This window comes from Castor canadensis, chromosome 13 (assembly GCF_047511655.1).
Source record: "Castor canadensis chromosome 13, mCasCan1.hap1v2, whole genome shotgun sequence".
Classification (NCBI taxonomy): Eukaryota; Metazoa; Chordata; class Mammalia; order Rodentia; family Castoridae; genus Castor; species Castor canadensis.
Window position 1 is genome coordinate 8907368 of NC_133398.1, and position 27207 is coordinate 8934574.

Genomic DNA, 27207 nt, shown 5'->3' on the forward strand with positions numbered 1-27207 from the left:
GCCTGGTTCATGCCAACTCTGTTAACTACGCCAGGATGTCAGCATAGTTGCAAAATAAATTGAGAGAACACACATACAGGCCCCACACCAAAGGTGGTGAGAGCAAACCTGCAGTCTATTCTAGCTGGGAGACTCAGAGGCTTGGGCCATGCACAGTCACAGGGGGCCCAGGGGAACCCATCAAAAGCAAATTTTGGATTGGGAAAAAAAGGAGAGTGCTGAGGTGGATTAGAGCACCAAGGCTGAGCTCCCAAGGGAGGAAGAACCCGCCCTGCTTTGCTGTCTCCTCAGCAAAACTGAGATGGGCTTGACTGCACTGCCTGGCCCAGCAGGAGTAAGCTGCAAGGGTCCTGGTAAGATCCAAGTTCCCTTAGAGCAGAGGCAGAACAAAAGGAGCCCCATGAGCCATCTGATTCAGGGACAAGGGTCTGGGAACCTACTTACCCTATCAGAGTGGAGGACAGGGGGGTGCAGCTCTGTTCTGGCAAAATGGGGCAGGTTGTCCTAGGAGAGTCTCTGTCTGCAACTCAATGCAGTTTAATATACATGTGCTTCCTGACTGAGAGCAATGGTACACCCTCAACCAAGGAGAGCTCCAAGAACAAGTTTTATTGTACACCTCTGCTCAGCACTATCCCAAGTCTGTGTGTTCTCTAGCATGCTTCCTTCATGGTGGCCTCTCCCATCTTTGTGTTCTGATGTTTTGGGCCCCATTTGTAGATGTAAGGTGTGTAAGCCATGACTGCTTGGAAAACTCAAAGGCAAGTATCACAGAAGTGTCACTGAGGCTTGAAGGGCTTTCTAGAGCATGGCCAGGGAAACACAATGGCCAGCAGGTAATTGGGGACTGGTGGTGTCCTTTGACATGCGAAAGGTCATCATAAACGTCCCTTAAGCCACACAAGTTTGGCCAGCAGTTGTCTGATTACAACCAGAAGAAACCAAAGTGGAGGTAGGTCTGACTTCAGGACAAATGAAAGGCCAATGGCCTTTGCTGGCAATGCAGCTCAATATGGTCTACAAAACATCTGTTCGGCCTCAGCGCATCTGCCCCAGATAGTGCCCCCATCACTAGGCCCCAGTCCCTCGGAGATAGTCCTCTATCCTTGAAGAAGAGGTTCACCTGACTCCTGATATTGGGTTACTTTTCCAGCCCGAGGGAATAAGCAAACCTATCGGAGGCCACTGCCACCCATCATATCTGAGGCATGAGAGTCACCCTAGGGCCAGAGGCTGCTTGACTTGCTTAAGGTCATAGACAGGCAAAAGGCAGGGCTAGAAGCCAGTCCTCCGGTCAGGCAAGTCAATGCATTTTCTCCATCACCTCCTTGTGTTTTCTCCTTAAGAATTCCAGGCCCCAGCTAAAAAGGGAAGTTGGTTCCCATATGGACCTTTCACATCATGCCCCCCAGCATACTGTCACCTGACTGACTGCAAAGGAGCTCTTTGCAGCAGGGGGCCCCTTGCCTTGCAGCAGCCTTGACTCACAAGCAAGGAGAAAGTCAGCAAGGCAGCACAAGAGCCAGGATGAATCCCCCAATTGCCTTCCAGCCCCACCCACTACCGCTCCACCCTCTAGGACACAGGGGTCTGCTCACCTCTTCAACAACACTTGCTAAGCGCCTACTGTAGTGCTGGGGCCTGGGCTAAGGACACACAGTTTGGAGTTTAGAATCTCTACAGCAGGAAGCTGACAGGCTGGGGGAGGGGAGAACACATTGACTGGATGATCCCATTAATTAATATCCAATTACAAATGGAAATAAGTGTAACAAAAGTCTGTTATAAAGGGGCCTGACCAAGAAGCCGGCCATAGGGAAGTGTAGGGCTCCAGGGCTGGAACCTGCAGGAGGGGGAGCTGGCTGAGTGGGAGATGACAGAGCAACCCATGCAGGTCTGGGCAAGGCACACCCAAGGGAGCGCAGGGGGACTTCTGCGGGTGGCAGGGAAAGTATTCAGCAGGATTCCTATGGGGAAGCCTGGGTGCAGACCAGGGCCTGACCATCCAGTCTTGTCCACACAAGAGAAAGGTCAGAAGCACACCTGCCTTTCTTTTCCTCTCAGCACAACTGTGGCACAGGAACTTCATGAAATCCTAGGCTTTCTAAAACGGTCTGTTACAGAAACGGTGACAAAGCCAGACATCTGTCAGTCAGGGAAACTTCTGGAGGCCATAAGGGCTGAATACAGAGGGCAACCACAGCATGCTTGCTCTAGCAGCATTTTTATTTACAAACAGCAATTTCCATTGACTTTATACCATAAAAAAAGCCATTTACAAGCAAGAAACAAGAATTCGGAACAAAATTAAGCAGCACTGAAATATTCATGTCACAAATCTAAAACAAAATGAATACGAGAGTAAAATATCATTTGAATAAATAGTCTTAAATCCATGCTATAAAATAATCCTTAATGGCAGGTTACTAGTTGATACAGCATCCGCTTAGCTAGCTTCATTTACTTCACGTGGTGATGAAGTGTGGAGTTGTGAGGTTACCAGTTTATATTGCAAGATAATGACACTGTGTTAAGTCATTCAAATTGCTCAACCATTTATAACGGAAAACAATGTTAGCCCTACTAATAAAGTGGTGAGAGGGATGGTTTTCACATTAGGAAAAACGGCCATTCTCAAACTAACCAGGGAAGTTTACCTCCTACTCTAGTCAGGGCAGCAACCAGAGGCTTGGGTCTCAAGTCCAAAGGTTGAATTCACAGCATACTTGTCACTGAGGGGCAGCAAGAGGTCTGTTTACTGAATTGCTACACAGAGCACCAAGCAGGCTGGCTCCGGGACCTGATCAAGGAACTTATTAGCCCTGTCTGTGCCAGACCCAGGAAGGGAACCAGAGAACACAGGTTCTCTTCTGGGCTGAGAAGTCAAGCACTGCACAGAAACAGTGAGAACACTCTGGCACTTACCGAAAAAGACGCATGTGACCTGTGACAACCGTTACAAATTTGGAACAATGTGAATGACTTTTCTGAACTTTCAGTTCAGTTGCACTGAGTAATATGAAATCTATGATTTATGAACTAAATAGTTTCATATAAAGAATTTACATAATTCCCCAATACTTTCATATATAAAATTTAATAAATAACCCTGACCAGTCTAGAAGCACCATTCAAGGGGCACGTGCCCTTGGAAAATAGTTTAGGTGTTGCATATTTGAGTCCCTTTCAGTGGAGGCTTCACAGGAAACCATTATAGAATTGAACAGTAAGAACGACGATAACAACAACAAAAATATCACAGTAACAAATAGAAAAAGTTGTTAAAACTAAACACATTGATCTCTAAAAAGCTCATTCACATAGATGACCCCCCTAGCCCTTGTTTTGTGTTCCTGCAAATTCTTCCTGAAATCCAGGCTGCTACAACAAAAATAAAAACAAAACCACACACAAAAATACGCAGGTCTATGGTCTGGGCTAAGGGAAAAACAGAGTTGGTTATAACTGCTATCATTAGAAGAGATATGCTCTGGAAGATTTGGAAATAATCAATTTAGTTCTACAGTATATTCTGCTTAACAGTGAACCGACAGTATCCTTTCTGCTGTTTTAAAAAACTAAATCAAAACAAAACAAAAAAAACCAAACAACTGCCAAGGCAGAACCAATTGGTTGAGAGGCTTTTCCACTGACCAAATAATTAACTTGTCTTCATATACTGTATTTACAAATATAATTTTTAAATGTATTTACAGCTTTAATAGAAATTAGAGGGCAAAGAATTGATTAAAATGAAAAATTTAAAACCACAAACATTAGCAAAAGTATAAAATTTTTTGTGTTCACAGTTTGTAATAACAGGTTAAACATTGATAGAAAAGGACTCTGTCACTGTCTTCACATTGTCTAATATGGAAAAGGTAGCTCAAGAAGAGACTCAATTATGAACAAGCCTATAGGAATTCAGGATATACTTTACTGTAAAAGATCTCTTCACATATCACTCTATCTGTTATAAATGAAACACCTAACCTAAAACTGTACAGAAATAGGGACTTTGCTTTCCAAAAAGAGTTTGCTCTAAGGAGCTCCACAGCGTCCTTTGTCTGTGGAGACGTGGAGTGAGCTTCGGGGAGAGAAGGGTTCTGTTCTGGGGCCATGTCAATCCTCCTGGCACATCCTCATGCGGCAAGGCACAATGAACTGCTGCTGTCCCTCTGAGTGGAGTGACTCTCACGCCCTGCCCCACCGCAGGAGGCAGGCAGTGGAGCGCTCATCTCAGTGAGCACACAGCGCTGTGCTGGCCTTGGCGCCACCTCCCTCGAAGCCCGCGAAACCTTACAGTACTGTGTTATGGCTTGAGAATTCATCTTAACACTGCTAGCAGTGGAGAGGGTCAAGTGTTAGCAACATGAATGGGAGCAAGTGGAACTTGCAAAATGAGAATCATGACGATTAGAGAGAAACTCAGTCAATTTTCTGCCCCTTATCAGTCCCATTACAATGTCTGAACCTGAACTGTACAATCAAAGCAATGGATATTTTTGTCAAAGACAATTTTGGATAAGTCACTCTTTGGTAAACTCAAACCAGCTAAACAAGTTTACAAACACAAGAACTCCATGAAAATAAGGTTTAGACAGACACGGTGACAAGAAGCAGGACATGGAGGTGCTGCCTCAAGTGCTCCCCCCTCCTCACTGTCTCTTATCTCTTGAAAAGCTCTGGAGCCCTCGCAGGAAGCCCCAAGCCTGAGTGAAAAGGAGATCCCTTCCCTGAGCTTGACCTCTCATGTCCTTGGATTTAGGCCTTTCTTGTCACAAACTCATTTTGTATCACAACACAAATTTTTTGCATTTAATTTTTAAAAAAGAAAAATAAAAAGCAAACTTATTTGTGGGAAAAAATATCACAAACATTTACCTGAAACCCCAGAACACATTTAAGTGGGTAAACACTTGGGGTCTAGCCTCCCCTTGAGGCACGCGGCTTTATCAGGAGTTGAGCAAGTGCTTCAGGGAGAGAGCCAACCCCCACTTAGGCAGTTTGATGAGGAAAAAGGCATACTATATACCCGATTAGCAAGCGCCGCTCCTCTCCTGGAACAGCGAGATTAGAGAGTAATCTACGCGGAGTTAACACTGAGGTGTAATGCAGCAGTTCACACGTGAACAGATCCTGTGTGCTAAAGAGGTGCTACTGCACAGCCACCACCCGGGGGCTATTACACGAGGGGCTTGAATGACTTCCTCAAAAAATAAAAAAACCCAAAACAAAAAAATCCCCCAAATCCACCATTCTTGGTATTTTAAGAGCCAAAAAAGCATGGGAAACCAGCAAACACCTATTTCTGTACTCATTAACTTCTAGCTTCTGAGGCTGGTCTTTTGTTCTGTTTTTCTTTTAGGTGGCTATGCTGTTCTCCTGTGGAGACGGGCTAGGGTATGGGTCTCAGAGCCCAGGTTCTCAGGCAGAGAGACTGATGCTGACAATCCCTGGGTGGCCTACAGCAAGACTAATCCAAGCTGCTTCCAAAATGGCTCTCTGCCAGAGTGTACAGTACCAGAGCCATCTTGTAAAGCTGTTCGCACATGTGAACACAGGAGTGGACTGAAGCTGTTTCCTAAAGTACTATTAGAACATTACTCAGACAGGACTCAGGTTTGCTTTCTACAGTAATCTGTTTGCCAACACATGCTTTTGAGGTCTCTTTTTAAGCTATGAACTCAAGAAAGAAAAGCAACTATAATTCATTATTACCATTAGATTTCACATTTTCTACAACTATACTGACCTAAAAAGATACTTAACATAAAAATAGCACCACGTGACCAAAAATATGGTGACACACACAGATTTGGTGACACACAGAGTATCTTAGAGGGCCTTGAACTGTTGGTTTCTTTAAGCAGGAAACACTGAGAGAGCGGAGGAGCCACTGAGGGCTCTCATTAGCACACACAATACTAAGATAGATATATTGCTTGCAATTCCCATAGAGTATAGCTTTACAAAAAGTACAAATTCCAAGTTCTGCAGTTTCCTTGGGAACTGCATGTAGAAAAAGTTGCTGTGCACCTGAACTGGCTGTTTGAAAAGATAAAGAAAAAAAAAAAAAAGCCACACACACACACACACACACACACACACACACACACACAAAACACTGCTTGGAGAATTTTGTAGACAGAACTACAAATTCCTTTCCTTTAGTGCGAGTACTAACTCATGGTAGAGTGATTCGATTTAGTTACCTGGTATGTATGTTTCTACAGTACGGAATGAAGGTAGATTTGTAGGCCGGTAAAAACCTTGAAAACCACTGCTCCTTTGGGGTTGGCTAATAACACTACACTATGTAAAAGGTCAGCACCACAGGTCATCCAGTTTACCTGCTGGACAACGAACAAAAAATTCCAAACGGTTTCCAACTAGAGTTGAAGAAATTTTATGGCATTTGGTTCATGTATTTGTTATGAAGCAGAGCTATGAACACTGTGATTTGCTTTGCCTGCTTTTGGACAAAATGATTAATATATATGAACACCTACTGACATTCTTCTGTAGGGGAAATGAAGGGGCAAAACTAATATATCAGGTAGGGATGGGACAGAGTCAAAGACTCTGTTCACATTTCATTAAATTATATATTCCTCTTACATTCACCTCAACCAGAATAAACTCAAATTTGAGACTGTATATATACTATATATATAATAATTACTTTATTATATATATATATAAATTGTCTAACTACCCCCTAAAAGTAATTTTAACTTAGAAAAGGTTACCCATTTGTATCAACTGACGGCATCCTAGTCTCTCTCTGTGGAAATGCACTGGTGCCAGTGCCCACAATGAGAAAGAGTATGCCTCTTGGCAGAGAACGTAGGGTCAACCAGTTGGCATAGCTAAATTACTGGCAGGTTTGGGATTTAGAGTTCGGCCAAAGAGAAATACTGTCAGCCTGTGTTTTCCCTGGATATGTTGCCCTTCATGCTTTGAGCTCCTTGGGGGAGAGAGGGTGGAGGAAAGGATAAACACAATGAAGTGTTCCATCCAGAAACTTTAGAAAAACTGCCAACAGACCAAGAGATTTCCAGATGGTTGGGAAAACCAAAGATTACAACAAAGCAAATCACAAATATGCATTGATTAATGTGCTTTGTTTGGTGCACTTCTTTACCATCTTACTCAGGAGCATCAGACACTGTGTGAATTTCCATGCGGGAATCTAGGGCCATCTCTGAGGCCGACGCATCATTTTCTAGTTTCTGTTCCATGTACACATCTGTTCTCTCTGGGGACTCAATGCGACTCCTGACTTCAGCAACGCCTGGATGGTTTTTCCGCAGGTGCTGGTTGAGGGTACCTTGGAATGGAAAGCACTTCCCACAGATCTCACAGCGGAATGGTTTGTCATCAGTGTGGCCCCGGATATGGTACTCCAATTGGTCCTTGCGCGTGTACTTCTTCCCACAGAACTTGCACACAAAGGGGGTGATTCCCATATGGAGTCGCATGTGCCTATCTAGGCTTCCTTTCTGGTTGAAGGACTTCCCACAGTAAATGCAGATCAACCTCTCATTGTAGGGGTACCAGTGACCTCTGGCACTCCTCTCCCTGGGACTGCTCTCATACCCAGGGTTGTTCATCATGGCTTCACTGTCAGACCCCTGCACCACGCCCTGCAGGTCACTGTGCATGTGGACAGACAAAGCCCGCTTTTGGCGAGCACGCCCTCCTCGGAAACAGCTCAGCATTGACCTGGATGGGCTGGAATTACTCAAACTTCCGAAAGCTTCAGATACACCTGATGGCTGTGAGGCTGACTGCGAGTAGGAATATGCATGCTGGAGTACAGAGCCATAGGAGCCCACGTTCACTGCCACAACTTGTTCCCCATCAACCATCTCAGTGTGGTACCCGTCATCACCCAGGGAGGAGCTGTCAGAACAGCTGGGCCGGTCGGACTTTTCCATCTTCACTTTTACCTCGGCGATCTGGCTTTCCCTTACCAATAGGTCCCCTTGCTCATGGTCCCCTTCAATCTGAATCTCATACTCCGACACACTCCCGCTGCTCCCCCGGTCCGAGTGCCCCTCCTCCTGTAAGCGGCTACGCAAAGCTTTGCTGGGGGTCGTCTCCATCCGAAGATCACTGCTGGTGGTGGGCTGCCGTACCTGAGGGCAGTATGGAGGGGAGATCTCAACTGGGTTGGCGAAGAAACTGCCATCTTTCACTCCATTGCGGCTCTCAGGATTGTCCTCAGCACCAACGGTGACAGAGTCAACATCTCCAACGCTGATCTTTGAGTGAATGCTCTCTAGGATCTGTGTGCACTTGTCAATAACACACTGCATCTGAAGAAAGCTGGCTGCAGTCAGAAAACTGACCACATCCTTCAGCTGCAAGGACATTCTTCCAGTGTAACAAAAGGAAAGCAACTGCTCAAACACATTGGGGTTTTTAATGACTGATATTGACAAGCCACTCATGGTACTTAATGCTGAATGGTCCCGGAAATATGGGGAGCTGGCAGCAAGGACTGCTTTGTGGGCTCGGAATGGCTGACCCTGAATGTGGACAATGATGTCACATAGTTTCCCTTGCAGGCGGAGTTCGTTTAGTTGGCTCAGAACGGTGCTGCTGTACTCGGGCACATCAAACTGAATAAAACTGCTGCTGTCCATTTCTACTGACATAAGGCGTAATCTGCAGAAAGAGAGAGTTTTCATAATTCACCAATGTCTATCAGAACAAGTGGCAGCACCAAGCTTACCACATCAACAACACTGTAGCTACCAAGCCCCCTGAGGTCTGCCTTTCTCTTGCTTATTTTTTAAGTCTTTCATCTTTGCGTTGATTCCCCTAAAGCCAAATAACCACCTGATTAGCTCCAATGTCATTACTCCCCCACACTCATCTTGATCAAAATCAAAACACTGCACGTATAGTAGGGCTATTTCAGCTTGTAATAAGAAATTGGTATCCTTTTAGGAAATGTATTTCCTGGCTTCACCTACTTTTGAGGTTTGAACGACTCTGTAAAAATAATTAAATTCATCTAAAAAATGTTCTGCCTTACTTATGTGCTTCTCATTGATATTTTTCGAGTATATAGCACAGTGAACACAATGAGTGGAGCACATCCCTTTCCAATATTGTCTTGATTTACCCTTTTTCCCCTTCAGCTTTGCCCGACCAAGCAATGCTTGGTCTCTTCCAGTTGAGGACTATTTTTAAGCAGTAGGAGCAAGAATGATGGACATATTGAAAGTACATTGTCCTCCACAAGTGCTCACAAGCGCTGGCACACCTGGGACAGTTTTGCTTTCTCTTGTCTGGAATCTGTAGTGTGGAATCACTCAAAACTGCTGAAGCACACTGAACCCAGGCTCCATTCTTTCACCAAAGCACAACAAGAATAGATCTAATAATATATTTTGGTTTTTAAATTTTAACCAAAAGATAGCCAAACACCTCCTTAGTAAGTACTGAATCACAGAAAAATAAAAATGGAATAAAATACTTAGAAAATGAGAAAACACATAAAATCTTCAGCAAGAAAGGTTCAAGAGTAAAGTTTACCTGTCTTCCGTTTACTCAAGAAATAGGTGGGCAGATCCAAGATAAAGCAAACATGGCAAAATATGACAATCCTAGCTTCAGGCAGTGGATGTTTGGGTGTCTACCATAAAGTTCGCCCAACTCCTCTATATATTTGAAATTTTTCATAAGGAAATGTTGGGGCTCAGAAGACATCAACAAAAAAGTACAGCACAGACATCAGTGCCTTAAAAGTTTTTAATCATTAAAGAAATGCTAAAGGACTGGGGCTGTGGCTCAGCAGGTAGAGCACTTGCCTAGCAAGTGCAAGGCCTTGAGTTTAAACCCCAATACCACCAAAAAGAAAGAAAAAGCAAAAAGAAAACAAACAAAAAGAAATGCTAAAAATAAGTGAAACAATTCTACTCAGGAGATTGGAAAAGGAACAACCAATTAAGCCCAAAGAAAATAATTAATACAGCAAAATAGCATATAATCACAGAGAAAAAAAATTTTAAATTTTAAGAAAAGTCTAAGATCCTTGCAAGAAAGGATCAGTTAGCATGGCTACATCACATCAGAATTCTTTTTCAATCGTGTCAGAATTTGAGTTAAAACATTTTAGTCAAAAAGGAATATTGTGCCTTTATTTATCCTAGACTTATGATGGAAATCAATTTGAAATTTGTATGGAATGGACATATTTTTAGGATAACATAAATTGGCAGAGCTAAGTAAAAAAGAAACAGAAGTGCCAAGGCACAAATGATCTTCAGACCGTTCACACTGTTCTAGACACATGTAGAAACATTTAAAGCATCTCAGTTCATCTGGCACAAATCTTGACACCAGAAGATGACAAACAGCATAAAGAACACTGTCTACTTTGCCTACATAGATTTTAAAAGTCATAACAGAAATACTAGGAAATACAACCTATTAAAAATATATTATAACCAAGAATAGTTGCTGCACAAATGTAAGGTTGGTTACATGTTAGGAAATATACTAATATAATCAGTAATATCAGGAAGTCAAAGAAGACAGTGACTGTATGACCAAATCAGTACTGTGCCAAAAAAATCCATTTGACAAAGTTAAATGCTCTTTTAGAGTAAGGAAAAAATAAGCTAGCAACAGAATAATACTTTCTTAATAAACAATATCTATAAGCCAATGGCAACATCATCCTTAAAAAGAAACACTGTCTTTTCCAAAATGTACTCAACAGAACACAAGTTCATGAGCTAGCCTCAATATCCTTACCTCCTAGGAATTAAAAACACATTACCATAATAACCCATCTGAAAAGTCCTGCAGACAAGCAGTCTGTTTAACTCAGCAGTTTCCAAACTCATTTAACTGTGGAACTCTTCTCTCAAGGTACATACATTAATATTCCAAAGAATCAGTGTTCCCTGAAGCACATTCTGGTAAACACTTCAGTAAAGGCATTCCCATCAGGCCCTGGAAGATAGACAAGGTTTTCTACCATCATCACTCTTAACGTTGTTCTGGAACCTCTAGCCAAAGAAACAAGGGAAAATTAAGACACATGCCCATTAAAAAAAGGAGATAAAAATTACTGTTACATGCAGTAAAATGACTGCTACAGAAAATACAAACAAATCATTTGCAGTATGTGTCAGAATCAGGCTCTAATAAGTGGAGGATTTAAAAAAATAATTGAATCTAAAAACAAAACAAAACAGGTAAGATAATGTCAACCAACAATATAGCAACAGGAACTATAGAATACCTGGAAAGGATAAATAAATAGAGTCAACAGGAAGAAAAACACAATACTACCTTAATGAGGACAAAAATATGGAAATGAAGACATGCTTCTGGCAAGAAGATTCAGTACTATAAAGATGGACACTTGCTCTAAAATGAATTTATAAATATAAATGCAAGCCAATGGAGTATCTTCTTAGAAACTTGACAGTATGATTTCAAATTTCATTTAGAACACTGATGTCCAATAGAAATAGAAGCTATATATTTTTCATTTAATGTTTTCTAGTACTTACTTTATTTTTCAGTGCTGGTGATGAATCTAGGGCCTCATGCAAGCTAGACAAGTACTCTACCACTTACTACATTCTAGCCCATCTAGTAGTTACATTTTATTTATAACATAAAATTTTTGGTATATTTTTATTTAACCTAACATATCAAAGACATCATTGCAGCACGTAATCAGTATCAGAGCAGAAAGGCATGAGACCCTAGCATGCGTGAGGCCCTGGGTTCGATCCCAGCACCAAAAAAGACAAAAAAAAAAAAAAAAAAAAAAAGAAAGGCAAGAGACACTTTAAATTCTATTTTCCATTTTCAGTCTTTAAAATCCAATGTATTTTGTACACAGCATGTCTCAATTTAGACTACTGGCATTTCAAGTGCTCAGTAGCCTCTCATGGCTATCATACTGAACAGGGTAGATCTAGAGGAATAAATACTGAAGAAATTTTAGAAAAAATATAGCCAACTTAATGTGTGATTATTAGGTGTAATTTATTTGGTAAATATGTACTATCTTCTATGCGTCAGGCACCAGGGACCCAGCAGTTATAATTCTCTCATCATAAACTGTGCTAAGAGCTATGACGCCTTTTATAATGGGGGAATGGTCAGAGAAGGCCACTTAAACAAATGCTATTTTATTTTATTTTTTTTGTAGCCCTGGGGTTTGAACTCAGGGTTTCATGCTTGCTAGGCAGGTGCTCTACCACTTGAGCCACTCCACCAGCAATAAATGCTATTTTAAATGACACCAAAAGGATAAGTAAAAGTTAGTTACATCTGTGAGAGTGGGGGGTGCAACAGGCAAACTGTCTGGACAGAAAAGATCACATGTGCAAACAGATAAAAGGCCTGGGTCAAGAAGGAAGGGCTTGTGGAAGCCTCTTGGCACAGTGGGGACGAGGTGTGAGAAGGGCAGAGGTCACATGAAAAGACAGCATTATGGGCCATTTCAAATCAGCAAAAAAGGAACAATTATTAAATAGATGTTGCTTAAGGAATTTGAATAAATAATTGTTAGATCTCTTCTTCAGGATACCCCTAAAAAAGGGTTTCTAAGTACTAGAAGACAGATATGTAGCTTCACTACAAAAGAAGTGAAACTTCTGTATATCTAAAAAAATGCCTTTTCCAAAAAAAGACAGAAAATCATGAAAAATACAACATATACAGCAGATAATTATGAGAGATATAAATCAATAAAACCAAATACAATAATTGAAAACTTGGCAAAGAATGTGAATAGATGCTTTAAAAAAAAGAAATTAAAAAGCCTTGTAAACAGAGGAAAAAATGCTTAGCCGCTTCATCAGTAAACAAAAATGACATGACACACAGTTCTCTCTCAAATTGACAGAATTTAGAAAAATGCAAACCAGTTGTCATCTAACAAGGGGTCAGATGTATCTACTCGTTACAGCTTTTTTCACAATACAAGTTGTCTAAACAGCAACTGGTGGAATGAAAGGGTAAAGGAAGGTGGGTTTGGGCTTTCAAAGGTTTGGAGTCTTGGGCAAAAACCAGGAGATAAAGGACAACTACAAAGCATTTCTGAAATAGAAGGTAAAACTGAAAACAGGTTCACAATGAGGCCTCCTCTGCTTTGAGTGGCTTTTTAATCTTCTCAAAAGAAAAGTAGAGATCTACACTTGAAAGAAAAATCACTGAGTAGGAGACCAGCACACCATGGTTAACACCTAGGAGGGATTCCATTTTTCTGCGAAATGTGAAAGGAAGGCTTTGCTCTCCTTCCCTTCCATTAACACTTCTTTCTCAGTGACAATGAGATTCGAAGACTCCTCCCTAGAGTTGCTAACAAGCAACACCCTTGAGAAAGAGGCTTCTGAAAGACTGGTGGAGTGAATTTACAGTTAATCTCAGTTCTAGGCAGTTTCCAGGCTAGAGAAAGCAAAAGACATAATTAATCACAAGTTCTCTACCCCTGACCAGATTTGTCAGGTCCAGTGGTCCAAGGCTAGAAGAGGTCAGAACCTTTTGTAGGGACATCAAGTGCAAATATGATCTTCTCCTCTGAACTGGCAGTTTCCCTATGGGCTGCTCACTAGCTTCTGGTGGATCCTGATTTCTCCCCTACATGGAATGTCACTGGGCCTACACCTATGTTAGGTCCATTGTTGATTTAATTTTATCTTTCAAGTAAAAATATGCATATGGTAGAACTTCAGATCATACAGAAAAATAAAGAATCAGCAAAACTCTCCCCAGTCCCAGCTCCTTTTCCTAAAGATCATCACCAATATGAGTTCTGGGGTTATGTACCAGCAGAAACCGCTCTGTATAGCACTCTTAGGAAAAGTATTTAATAGACCTTAAAATCTTCCCATAGCAGCACTACTTGTCCATCTCTTTTTTTCTGACTCTTACAGCATTCCATGGGCGGTTGTGTCACAATGTTCTCAACCAGTTCCAACTGATACCCAAAACAGGAAGCAATTTAAACAGTATTATAAACACAGAATGGTGACGGCAGGCATTACACACACCTTGGCCTTCTGCTGTAACTCCTGGTAGAGGAGTTGTGAGGTTTTTCATTTCAGTCTATGATGGCAAAGTAATCTGTAAGAGGTGGCAGAAACTATCTTCCACCCAGAGCACAGGGAAGAGGTGCTCCCCATAAGTGCTGAGCTGCTTCACCTGTGTTGAACTGACATGGGAAGAAGGTGTCTCATTGTTTTGATGTGCATGTGTTTATTTATCAACGAGGTGGGTATCTTTCCTCATGTTTAATGGCAATCTGTCTAAGTCTCTTTAAACTGTCTATTCTTATCCTGTGCCCTTATTATTTTTCTTATTATTGAATTGTCAGAGGTCTTTGCAAATTACATAAATTAGCCTTTGTCATAAGCTGCAAGTATGAGATTTAATTGCAATCACTAAATGGCATATTAACTGGGGACTCAAATTATTTTTCCTACCCTTATAGGAAATACTCAACATCAATCTCCTACATACACAAAACCAGAGAGAATTGGAAGATGAATACAAGTCCCAGTCTTGTAGTTTGATACAAGCTTAATGCAGATTCCTCCCAATTCAGAAGATATAGGAATGGAATTCATTTTTGATAATGCAGAGTAGTGATTTATATTAGTTTTTCATTTAGATTAAGTTTGCAGCTGCTTCAGAAAACAATAATGAATTTGATTATTTCACTCACTAAAAACATCAGAATCTGTATTCTTTAATTTAACAGCTTAATCATGGGTCTTTCCATAACATTGCGTTAGGCAAAAAACCATATCCAGACTCGACATTTACACTGCTGTATTTTAATTTTAAGAACAAGCACATATAAGCTGGATTTTTTTTTTTTTGTAGTGGGGTTTAAACTCAGGGCCTCATGCTTGCTAGGCTAGGCAGGTGCTCTACCACTTGAGCCACACACCCAGCCCTTATTCACTTCGGTTATTTTTCAGATAGGGTCTTGTGTTTTTGTCTAGGGCCAGTTTCAGACCAACTGCAATCCTCCTAACCTATGTCTCCTGTGTAGCTCAGATTACCTTCACTACCATACTGGGTTTGTTGAGATGGAGTCTTGTTAACTTTTAAAGTAGCTAGAATTACAAATGTGAGCCACCATTCCTGGCCTTATTTTAACAATACTTATTTTGGGTTTGTTTGTAAAAACTATACTCTGTGTAAGAACAAGAAACATGTCTTTCAAAAACCCTATGTGGAGGGCTGGGCATCAGTGGCTCATGCCTGTAATCCTAGCTACTCAGGACAGAGATCAGGAGAATCGAGGTTCAAAGCCAGCCTGGACAAATAGTTTGTGAGATCCTCAAAAAAAACCCCTTCACAAAAAAGTGCTGCAGAGTGGCTCAAGGTGAAGGCTCTGAGTTCAAGCCCCAGTACCATTTGAAAAAAACAAACAAAACACCCTATGTGGAGAGGAATCAGTTGAAATAGTCTGTTACCTAAACTTCTTCATAGGCTTCTTCTGCTCATTTGACCAATGGAAAAACAATCTTCCTGCTCTTTCAGTTTAAAAATTTCTTCTTCTTTTTTTTTTTTTGGTGTGATTTGGATTTGAACTCAGGGCTTTGTGCTTGCAAAGCAGATGCTCTAATCACTTGAGTCATACCTCTAGCCCTAATTTCTTACTTTTGAAGAAAGTAACTTCTTACTTTTTAATTTCTTACGATTTCTTTTTCTTTCTCTGCAGTGCCAGGGATGGAATCCACAGCCTTGCCAAGCTAGGCAAGTGCTCCATCACTGACCTAAACTATCCAGAGTTCTTAGTTTCTTACACAGAAGGAAAACCAAGTCACACTCAAGGAAACAGCTTCACTTCACACCCAGCCTGTGCTGTGAGCACGAGGCCCGCACTGGTCTCAAGGAGGGATTCGGGTAATCCAGTACTCGCCCCCTGCCACATATACAAAAGCACTCTGCACACCAACTCCGATGAGTGTAAAAGGGGGTGACTATCATCTCTAGTCACACCCCTTAGCATCCCTCCTTTATCTGGGAAAGTCCTTACCTAGCACCATCATCAGAAACCACCAGGTACTGAATGCTGATACACGCTAGGCATTATTTCACTGAATCTTTTGTGCTCCAGTCTTTCCAGGACTGTTCTGAATTCTGCCATCTAGACCCCCTTCCCAATAACACCTTATCCTGCTTTATTTTTCCCAGAGGAAACAGCAGGGCCAGTGGAGGAAGGGGAGAAGGAGCCAAGGAAAAAGGCAGAAAGAAAAGAATGTTTATCCTAAGTTACGATCCTGCCCCACAGAGGTGAAAGGAGGGGCAGGGATATGTGGTAACCATCCTTCTATTGCTGCCCAGGATGAAGAAGGCAAATGAGAGCATTTTAGTGATAGCCATCAAAATTACAGATGCACATTCCATATAACCAAACAATTTTAGCTCTATGAGCTAACTACAGCTACTTCTTGCTAGAACAAAATCCCCTGTAGAGGCTGAATATGGTGGTACACACCTATAATCCCAACACTAGAGAGGGACAAGGAGGATTGCGAGTTTGAGGTTAGGCTGGGCTACACAGTGAGATCCTGTCCTAAAACAAAAACCAACCAAACAAAAAAATCACCTGTAAGAGCCATGAGCAAAAAAATAGCCCAGGTAGGCCCTCCTGCTGAAGTGCATTATGCCTCCCTCAGAGTCAGGCCCCTGACCCTGGTCCATTTTACCTGCTTTAAATAAAAGCCATCTTTACAAACAAAAGACTTAATTAATTAGAAACCAAACAACTAGGGCTTAAGTGACTGGTCCTTTGGTGTTTCAAGGTAGAAGCCCCAAAGAGTACATGCTGCCAAGAAGACGCAGGGTTTAGCCCAAGCTCAACAGAATACAAAGCAGCACTGACCATGGTATTCAAAAAGCAAGAGCAAACAGTGAGGAGTACTCAGGACTGACAGAGCAGTGAATAAGCCAAGTCTGATGGCACCAGGGAACAGCAGGTAGGGAAGCCAAATCACCAAGGTGAGTTCAAGAGAAGGTGAGGAGCTTCCGGAAGAAAATGGAAATACATGCAGTGGAGTTAAGGTTGATCTAAGCCTGAGGAAAGAGGTCACTCACAGTGTGGCAATGGGAGTACAGCTATCAGGAGAGTGGGACTGACCTGTCAATTATCAGACAGAACAGCCTGAATGCTTGTCCCAGAGACCTGAAGCATCTCCTGGGATGAGGATGTAGGAAAAGAAAATAAAAGGCCTAATGCCAGACCATATGACAACAGGCATAGTAAGTAGAGCTGCTTGAAATCTTTCCAAAGTTCCACCAAAAAAGCTACAGAACACATCACTATACCCATTACTGTGTGTCAGGACAAGACCCTGCTCTGAAATGCAACAAGGAAGGAAATGATACCCCTCACCCAGGTTCCAAGACTCCCTTGAAGAAAAACACATCTCACCTGAAGGAGCTCTGGAACAAGAAGGCACTTTGTAGAGACATGGAAAGCCATCAAACATAATCTAACACAGCTAAGCCCAAGAAGGGACACCAGTGACTAGAGCCCCTCAACTTCTTCACCCTGCTCTTCCACTGGTTTTGAGCAAAGGAGGAAAGGGGAAGGACATTATATGTCCTTCCATATGATGACACTGCAGGGCCACTAAACTAAAAGGCCAGGTCAACAGAAAACACAGCTCCCTGAGTTTTCAGAGCAGCTTCCTGTTTACCAGTGTCTTAAAAAAAAATATCAGGGAAGCCAGACACCAGTGGCTCATGCCTATAATCCTAGCTACTCAGAAGGCAGAGATCAGGAGGACTGTGGTTCAAAGGTGGCCTGGACAAATAGTTCACGAGACCCTATCTCAGAAAAAAACCCAACACAAAACAGAGCTTGAAGAATGCCTCAAGTGGTGCAGGGTCTTCTTGTTTTCTAGTCAATGCCATCACACTATTATTTTGAAAAGATTTTCATATCACCAAAAAAATAACTAAAAGAAAATGTGGGTGAGCTCATTTATATCAAGGCTTTCTAAAGCATAACACAAATTCCACAAAGACAAATGCACCTGACAACATAAAAGTGTATGACAGAAAACATATCCCCTTCCCCAGAAAGCCACAATAAATGACATATTGAGGGAAAAATGCATGCATATTTGACAAAGAGGGCTATTTTCCAAATTCTTTAATTTTAAATTAAACTGGACCAACACAAAAAATACTCCATTGAACAATGGGCCTAAGATACATAGTTTAAAAAAATCCAGAAAAAAAAAACCAAAAGACCATGAAAAGGTATTTTAACTTTATTCATGATTAAAGATATTTGGATTATGAAAAGATTTTTTTGGTTTTTCTTACAGTGCTGGGGATCAAACCCAAGGGCCTTGCACATGCTAGACAAGTGCTCTACCACTGACCTATACCCCAGTCCAAGAGACACCGTTTTTAACCCATCAGGTTTGTGCATATTTTTAAAGATCTGGCAAATATCCTGAAGGATAATTCAGTAATATCCATCAACATGTAAAAAGCATTTTCCTTTTGGTCTACAAGTAGTGCTAAGAATTGAGCTTACAAAAAATGTAATACTTACAAAAGTATGTCAGGAAGAGCTGGGACTGTGGCTCAAGTGATAGAGCACATGCTCGAGGCCCTGGGTTCAATCCCCAAAACCACACACACACAAAAGTATGTCAAGATATATGTCACAAGGAGGTCTACTTAGCATTTTTCTTCACTATAGCCAGAAACAAAGTTTCCAAAAGCAGACTGGTTAAGAAAACAAAAACCTGGATTTTACAGCATCCAGTCCCAGGTACATGGGAGGCTGAGGCAGGAGAATCATTTGAGCTCAGGAGTTTGAGGCCAGCCTGTTTCAAAAATCAAAAACCAGAAGAAAATAAATCTATAATGAAATACAATGCAGCCATTAAAAAAGAAAAGATAAATTTGTATGTGTTGTTGCTTTGGCAGTAGTAGGGCTTGAACTCATGGCTTCACGCTTGCTAAACAGGTGCTCTCCTACTTCAGCCACATCTCCAGCCCTTCTGCTCTGATTATTTTTGAGATAGGACTGCTTCCTCCAGTAGGTGGAATGTGACAGGTGCCTACCAGGTGTGGACCTGTTGAAATGGGTCACAAGAATTTTTTGCCTGAACTGTCCTGGAACTTTGGTCCTCCTGATCTCTGCCTCCTTAGTAGCAAGGATCACAGTTATGAGCCATCAGCACCTGGCATGTATGCTTTGATATGGAAAGAACTCTAAGATTTAGCTAAGAATAGCAAGATACAGAACAATGTACATGTACATGTGATTTCCTTCATGCACATTTCTCAAAAGAATAACTACAGTTGTCTCCTGAAGGATGTAGGGGTTAGGAGTGTTGACTATCCCCCCAACATACAGTCAAAAATCCACATGCCACTTTTGAGGCCCCTAAATTTACATACTCATAGTCTGCTGTTGGCCAAAAGCTTACCAATAATATTAGCAGTCAACTTACACACAGTTGGTATGTTACACATATTAGATACTATGGAAACCACATGCAACCTCCACAGATCACTTTTTACCGTTCCATGCCATTTACTAGAGAGCTGTGCAAAGGATGAGCATCACATGGGAGGTGGCTCACGGTGTCATCACCATCGCATGGGGTTTACCAGCTCGCTTAACGCAGTCAGGATTTAACACTGTCTTTACCTTTTGTTTTGTTTACTTTTTTCTCATCTGGAAATGGCACCACATATTGTGTTTGTGTGCATACATTTTGATAAATTTTAACTTCATGCAATAAATTTGTGTATATTTATAGTAATAAATGACAAAATAGGTTATTATCCACATATATTTACGAATTCATGATGTATCTTTTCCTTAAAATTTTCCATATTTCTAGGCTACATGGTTTCTGAGGTTTTACAAACTATCTCAAAAAAAAAAAAAAAAGTCCATGTATAACTGGACCCATGCAGCTCACATCAGTAATTTTTTTTTTTTTTTTCTTTTTGCGGTACTGGGGCTTGACCTCTGGGCCTTCACCTTGAACCACTCCACCAGTCCTATTTTTGTAGTAGGTATTTTTGAGATAGGGTCTCACGAACTATTTGCCCAGGCTGGCTTTGAACCACAATCCTCCTGATCTCTACCTCCTAAGTAGCTAGGATTACAGGTGTGAGCCACTGGTGCCTGGATTCAATTCTGTATTTTTCAAGGGTCAAATGTATGTGCTGCTGTATCCATTGTGAATGGAATCCCATGAACTGTTAACAGCAGTTACTTTTAGGAAGAAGGCCTAAAGGCTGGAGAGAGAGAAAAAATAATTTAAACCTTTTGAATTTTTTAATCACATAGCCATATTATTCTCACTAAAAGTTTAAGATGTGGGTTCCTACTTAAATATATGCATTTTTTAAACCAAAAAAATTCAAGAAAGATAGGCTGCAAATGGGTAATTATTATATCAAGCAGATAATTATAGAGGCAGAAACAAAGAGCTATGAGGTACAATGACAAGACTGATTACTTTTGACCAAAAAGGTTTTTAAAAAATCAAAATAGAACAAAGAAAAACTTCATGGTAGAAGATATTTTTGACCAGGTTCTTGCACTTCAAAGGGAACAAAAAGAACACTCCAGACAGAAGGAACAGCAGGAGCAGTATAGGCGGATGAGGCCTGTGATGCAGTGAGCTGCATGAATGGCCAAGACCCAGGGCAAGAAAGGACATGGCAGGAGAACAACAGTATGGAGGCCGTGGAGCACTCAGTTAGAGAATGCCAATGGAACTCTTGGGCAGCTACTGTGAACAGGTACCCAAAGGAGCAATGGACAGGACTTGGAGAGTGAGGGATGACATCCACTCTGAGGGGACAAGTTTTAGTTCAGCCAGGACAAGCTGAGTTTAGGTTGCCCACTGAGGATTGGGAGGTATGTGATAGGAGAGGGAGAAAAACAGATACTGATCGGGGAGTGACCAAAAATTGTATTGACGATGGTGACAGTAAGATGAGGTTCTCGGGGAGAGAAAATGGACAAGAACTGAGAACACAAAAAGGCACTCGCTCCTTGTAAAAGCAGTGCCATAACAGAGCAGCTAATGAAAGAAATAACAAGCACACATGGTCCTCTGCTAAAACGGCATTTCCTTGAATATGCTATAAGTAAAAGTGGGCACCACACATTCTGTTAAATGTGAGGCAACTAAACAATGAAAAACTAGTCATGTCCTCTCACACTGCTGATCATGCTGCAGGGAACCTACAGATGAAAAAGGACTCTTAAATGTCACCTGGGCAAAACACCCACCCAGGCCTTGAAATCCCTTTTACAGTGTTCTTGGATAAAGTCCCAGAATCATCTCTCCATAATGACAACCAGAACTACAGTGGCAGATAAAGACTAAGCACTGGAGTTGTGCTCACTTTGTGAGATGTGAGCACTGCAGAGCTTTCCCACGCTCAGGTGAGCTCTCTGAGGACAGGGAGTGAGCATGGGTCACCTGGCACAATCTAACCCAAGCTGAATCCTCAGCTCTCAATTTTTCCTGCTGAAGACCCTTGAGGTACAAGCTAGTCTGTGGCAGGAGGCAAAATCTAGCAAGGGGGCTTATTCCCACCTAACCTAGAAACATGAGATGCTTCACGAGATGCTACAATTCCTGCAAAAATACCCAGCTACGCAGCCAAGAAAGGAAAGTAAGTTTACAAATTTGGAAGTAATGTAAGGCACCAGGAGGTACCGATTATTCTCAGTCAAGATACTCCTGATTCTAAACCCAATTTTTGCACCTGCCAGTTTCACTCATTCGTTGACACCTGAGACACAGCTCAAACAAGCCTTTCTCCATCAGGTACTGAAGATCCCTCATTTTCACTCATACAAAAAGTCATTAAAAAGACCACAGATTGAGGCACTGGAGACGAAAGGCATGGTAACAGCAGTAACAACTCTATAAAAATAACTTTTCTAGATATTTCTGCCTGGGTCTAGATCAAAACTAAAATGGAGCTGTCATGAGCTACAATCTAATCCTTTGGAAAGCAGCAGCCGCCGAAGAGCACCAAGGCTGCACAAAACATTCTGGTGCTGCTGAAACCCAGAGCAGGGAAAAAAAAAATAAAATAAAGAAAATGGCATTCTGTGATGGATATTCATGAAGCACTCATCCTAATTTAAAGGAAAACAAGTTTAGAGTTCTTACTGCATTAATTCATGTGAGCCGGAGAGAACATTTTTATCCAAACTGTTACATTTCCGACCAAGGCGTTAACATTCTCCAGGTCTGCTCAGATATACTAATTTTGAGGGTGTGATTTGTCTTAGCCGATGCAAAAACATCAGAGGCAGCTTCTGAGCTTTCTAAGCAGGAAAAAGCAATGGCCTTTAACTTTACTAGCAATACTAAAGACTACCAACTATTGAGCTCCTACTATGTACAGTGTGCTAAACAAGCACTAAATCTTCCTGACTACAGGGAGACAGATGTTACAATTATCCTCATTGTGCACATGAGGAAATGAACTCAAGAGACTAAGAAACTTTTCCAAGGTCACTCAGCTAATGACTTGGCTAGGCCAGGATATGAACCTACATTTGTCAGCTCCAGAGTCAGAACTCTTCCTGTAAGAATAAGACTTTAATCCAGGCATACTGGTGAGATGCAGGAGAGTTTTTGGTGCTGGATTCTTACTGACCAATTTCAAGTGGAAAGAGAAACATTTAAGGATATAATAACACGGTAATAATTAAGGAGTCACAATATGTCATACTTCAAATGGTTTGTAGTCATTTGTCTGTGAAAGGTCCTCTCTTTGCACTGCTAGTAAAGTAAGCAAAAAAAGATGTTGTGGGTTTTTTTTTTGTTTTTTTTTGAGACAAGGTCTTCCTATGTTACCCAGGCTGTCCTCAAACTCCTGGACTCAAGCAGTTCTCCTGCTGCAGCCTCCTGAATACCTCAGCTGGAACTACAGATGTGCATCACCTCACCTGGCTATATGTTTCAGATTCTAACCATGAACTAAAGGATTTGTTGCAGGTAAAAGAATATGGTTTCTTAGGGCAAAGAACTCAACCTAAAAATGCTAAGGAATAGCGTCTTATCTGCTTACTACTGGCATTTCAGGGGCACAGGACCTACAAAATACATTACATTCTGCCTCTTATGGCAAAAGGATTAGAAAAGCTCACCTTGAATTGCATTCTTCCATGAGGTTTTCCATGTCATCAACATCAACCAGAAAATAACCATTAGAAACTTAAACTGCATTCAGTTGATGACCTTCACTAAACTAACTTCAGCAGTTTGTCAGCTACAAAACATTAAATGGACACAATTAAGTATGAAAAACATTAAGCAGAATTTAAACTAAAGTAACATGAAAATTAATGGGAATAAAACATAGTGATGGCATTCTAGATTCAACATACTGACATTTTTGACAAGTGCTTCAACTGGAAAGCGGAAATTCACCACTCTGTGGACCCGCACAGTCCAGCAGCCTAGCATTCCTCCACCTTGATAAATTTACACCTAATAATAATGCAAATGCATCAGTTACTGCGTGCTACCAACTTTGCTACCTCTTTGTGTACCATTCTCATTTAAAAACCCATAATAACCTATGAAATGGACTTTATTCCACATGCTACATATTAAAAAAAAAAAAAGCAATTTGAGAAACTGTTCAAGTTCAAGAAGTAGCCTTGCTGGGATGCAAACTGGGGCCTGATTCCAACGCTTATGTTCCTTCCCCACAGCCTCCAACTGAAGAACAACATGACATGTTTCTTTTCCCATAATCAAGAGTAACATTTTAATATTTCAAATATTCATTTCGTGCCTTCTGCATTCCAAGAATGAGAGCTGAAAACATCCACCTTGAATTTTTTAGTTATCCATGACAGAGAAGGCTGATGACTTCTAACAGTTTCTCCTTTAAAAAAAAAGTCAACTTACAAAACAGTTGTTTACCAACAATAATCAGGAAGTATGTGAGTAACTGTTATAAAAGCCCAGCTCCAGCATTAGGTACTAGAAGAGTTCTGAGAGAAATAGATAGTCTCCTCCAAAAATGAAAAGTAAAGAAAAGAACAAGTTCAATAACCAAGGAACCAATGCTGGATCCGAGGGCCACAAAGGCATGGGGGAGGGCAGGCAGGGAACACCCTCTGGAGGAAGTATGCCTTCAGCAGGGGCTTGAAGGAAGTGAAATGCAGAATGTGTACAGAGGAGGGGAAATACAGGAGCAAAGCCAAGCCACAGTCACAACCTGGCTTCTTCTGCAGGGGCCAGACTTGGAGAAGAGGCAGAGGTTCAGGTGTGGGAGTAGGGGTGGGGTAATCCAAAAAGAATCTTGAAAAGAAGGGCTGGTGGTGGCTGGACACAATGTGGCAGGCAGAAGAACACTACTTAGCTTTCAGTAGTGATCTGACTGTCATGGCCTCCTAGCTGATCTTCTCTCTTCTAGCCTCCCAGCCTCTCCCTTCTGCCTCCAGCACAGGAACCACCCCTTGTCTCCTGTCACTCACCAATGCCTTTAGAATAGTTTCAACTTCGGTCTGGTGTTCAAGTTCTTCATGAACCAGCCCCCACAGATCTTTCTTCTTTTCTCCCTCCTTCAAGAGCTCTACTCTGCCAGGAAGTTGGTCTAGTCACTAACTCCACAGGATCACAGGGCTGACTCCTCTTTTCCTATCAAAACCCTACTCACCCTTTAACACCCAGCTCAAATCCCACCCCCTCACTAAGCCTTCCCTGACCAATGTGTATACAATAACCCCTCTCTCTCCTTCTAAATTCAGCACACAGCCTGTGGTATCAAAATTACCTTTCCACAGGTAATGTCTCAGCCCATGGTATAAGGCTGCTTGGAGACTGTGCACCTTCAACTACTTTCCTCCACCACATAGAACAGCATCTTGACATTTAATAAGCAAGCACTCAACTATTTTTTGACCTCCTACAGTAAGTTTGGCGTTAGCATAAAGAAAGGATGGGGGAGGGGAGAACCTCTGGAGTCAGAGACCAGCTAAGAAGCTGTTGCAATAATCCAGATGTGAAGCAAAGAGGGCCTGGACTAGGCAACAAAGAGAAAATGGGAAATATAAACAACAAAACGTTTGCATGCAAGAGCTCCAAGGAATGTGATTAAAACGAGGGACAACGGGCAAGGGATGAAGGATGAGTAAGGTGAGGTTTAGAAAAGCTTCTTGGAATCATTTTAAACCTGTCTGAAACAAAGTGCAGTAAGTGGCTACAAAGTCTACATTTGCAAAAAGTCTTCAGTGAAACTACCGAGCATGTGGAATCAACGACAGACCTTCCAATTTCAGACATACCCAGCACTGTGGAGCCAGAAGGGTCTTTAAGGGTGCTAATCGGAACTCGCAATTCTTACATAGGGAAACTGAGGCCCAATGTGGAAAAAGCTTGCTGAAAGTCTCAAGACGGAGCGTCCCTGGCTGGTGCCGCCCTAAAGCCCCGCCACTTGGCCTAGAAGGGTACTGTTTACACCCCAGGTCAGCCCAGCCCGCCCTCGGTAATGGCAGGACCCGAGTGAGCGGGAGTGACCATGGAGACCTCCCAGGCCAAGCATAACGCGCCGTCGCCGCCTGTTTACCTGGAGAAAGGCGGTGGCATGAGGCAGCGGCTCCAGGACAGACACCCGCGGAGTCGACCCCGCGGCCGGGCCTGGCTCTGCAGGGGCCTCAGCCCCCTACCCCCCGCCGGTACAACAGGGAGCGCCCGGGAGCGAGGGGCCCGGAAACTGGGAATCCCGAGACGCCCGGGGCGGAGGCTGGAGAGCCCTGAGCAGCTGCCTCAGAGCCACCTTCGGCCCGGCCGGCGGCGCCCAGACCCCGCAGTCCAGCCCTAGTGGTCCCTTCGGGGCGCGCGCCGGGCCCAAGCAGGTGCCCAGGCCTCCGGACCCCGCCCGGCCTCGGCTCTGGCTGGCGCCGCCCGCCCACCCAGCCGCCGGCCGGCCCCGAGACTGACCAGGCGCGGAGACGCCCGCCCCGCCGCGCCCAGAGGGAGCCGGACAGCGGCCCGAGGACGGCCCCCGACCTCGCCGGCTCCGCCCGCGCCTCACCCGCTGCCCGCCGCCCCCGGCCGGCGCGTCTCACCTGCCCAGAGCGCCGTGCTCACATCGCCCGCCCGCGGCGCCCCCTCCGCCGCCGCCGGCGCCAGGCCCGTCCCCGCCGCTCCGGCTGCCGCCCCTGCCCGCGCCCCCCGCCCCCGGAAGCGCTTCCCGGCCCCGCCCCCTCGGCTCCCGCGCTTCCGGGCAGGCGCGGACCAGCCTGGCAGCCCTGTGCCGGGGCGTCTGTAGCGGTGTCCGGAATGTCGCCAGGCCGTTGTCCCCGACCCACACTGAGAACTGTAGGGCAGACGGCCTGCAGCCCTGGTCTCGACCCCCGGATCTCGACTCCGGATCCGGAGGTGGCTCCGAGAACCGCGGCCTTCTACCCGCCTTCTCCTCGGCGCCCCCTCCTGGCGGGAGGTGGGCTCGGCAGCAGGGCGCACCCGGGGCTCCTGGAGCCCAAGGGTGGGAACCCGAGGACCAGCGCAACCCGTGTGCATTGGGGCCTGCGGCCACCCCTCCGACCCATCCGCCCCTCGCACTTGCAGTCTTTCAGGTGCCTGCCCTGTGCCTAGCCGGGAAGCTGAGGGGAGTAAGGGGCAGTGGTTAGCACGGCCTAGAGACCAGCCCTACCCGGTTATTTGTCGCCCTGGGCAGGTTTGCTCTCTCCCTCAAAACAGATTACATTTAAAACCCCAGCCACAGAATGTTCCTCAAAAAATGTGCATTTCAACCCTTGGAGACACCCCAGTGTTCACACCTTGGGGTGGGAGTGGGGCCTCAAGAGCCCCTTGAAGGGCATCCCTTTGTGTTCTCGTGGACTCAATCGTTGTGACAGAAGTTTATTTTCTTTTTTTCTGACTAGGAGTCAAAAATACCATTTCCTCTTCAATATAGAATGACTGACTTCTGATGTTACTTGTGCTTTTCAAGCAGGAACTGTCTCTCCAGGATCTTTCCAGGATCATCTGTCAATCACAACTACCCTGGTCACACTGATGCAGGGCACTATTGACATGACCTTCTTTCTTTATTTGTTTTGTTTTGTTTTGTTTTTTGGCGGTACTGGGAATTGAACTCAGGGTCTCATGCTTACTAGGCAGGTGCTCTACCACTTGAGCCATTCTATCAGCCCTCTGTTTATTTTTA

The 27207-nt window shown here is 43.2% G+C and overlaps 1 protein-coding gene across 5 annotated transcripts in view; it reads right to left on the reverse strand.

Annotated features, from left to right (window-relative positions):
* Positions 1–2208: 2208 nt before the first annotated feature.
* Positions 2209–27207, reverse strand: part of Zbtb34 (zinc finger and BTB domain containing 34) — a 41961-nt gene continuing 16962 nt past the window's right edge. The window contains exons 1-3 of one of the 5 annotated variants that reach the window (XM_074053174.1): positions 25603–25914; positions 10902–11033; positions 2209–8676 (exon numbers count right to left, since the gene is read on the reverse strand). In XM_074053174.1, the coding sequence (XP_073909275.1) occupies positions 7152–8666 (1515 nt within the window). In that variant the 5' untranslated portion in view covers positions 8667–8676; positions 10902–11033; positions 25603–25914 and the 3' untranslated portion in view covers positions 2209–7151. Of the gene's footprint in view, positions 8677–10901; positions 12686–23170; positions 25915–26104; positions 26199–27207 lie in introns of those variants that run through there. The other 4 variants (XM_020160963.2, XM_020160962.2, XM_074053173.1 and 1 more) reach the window with 4 other exon arrangements.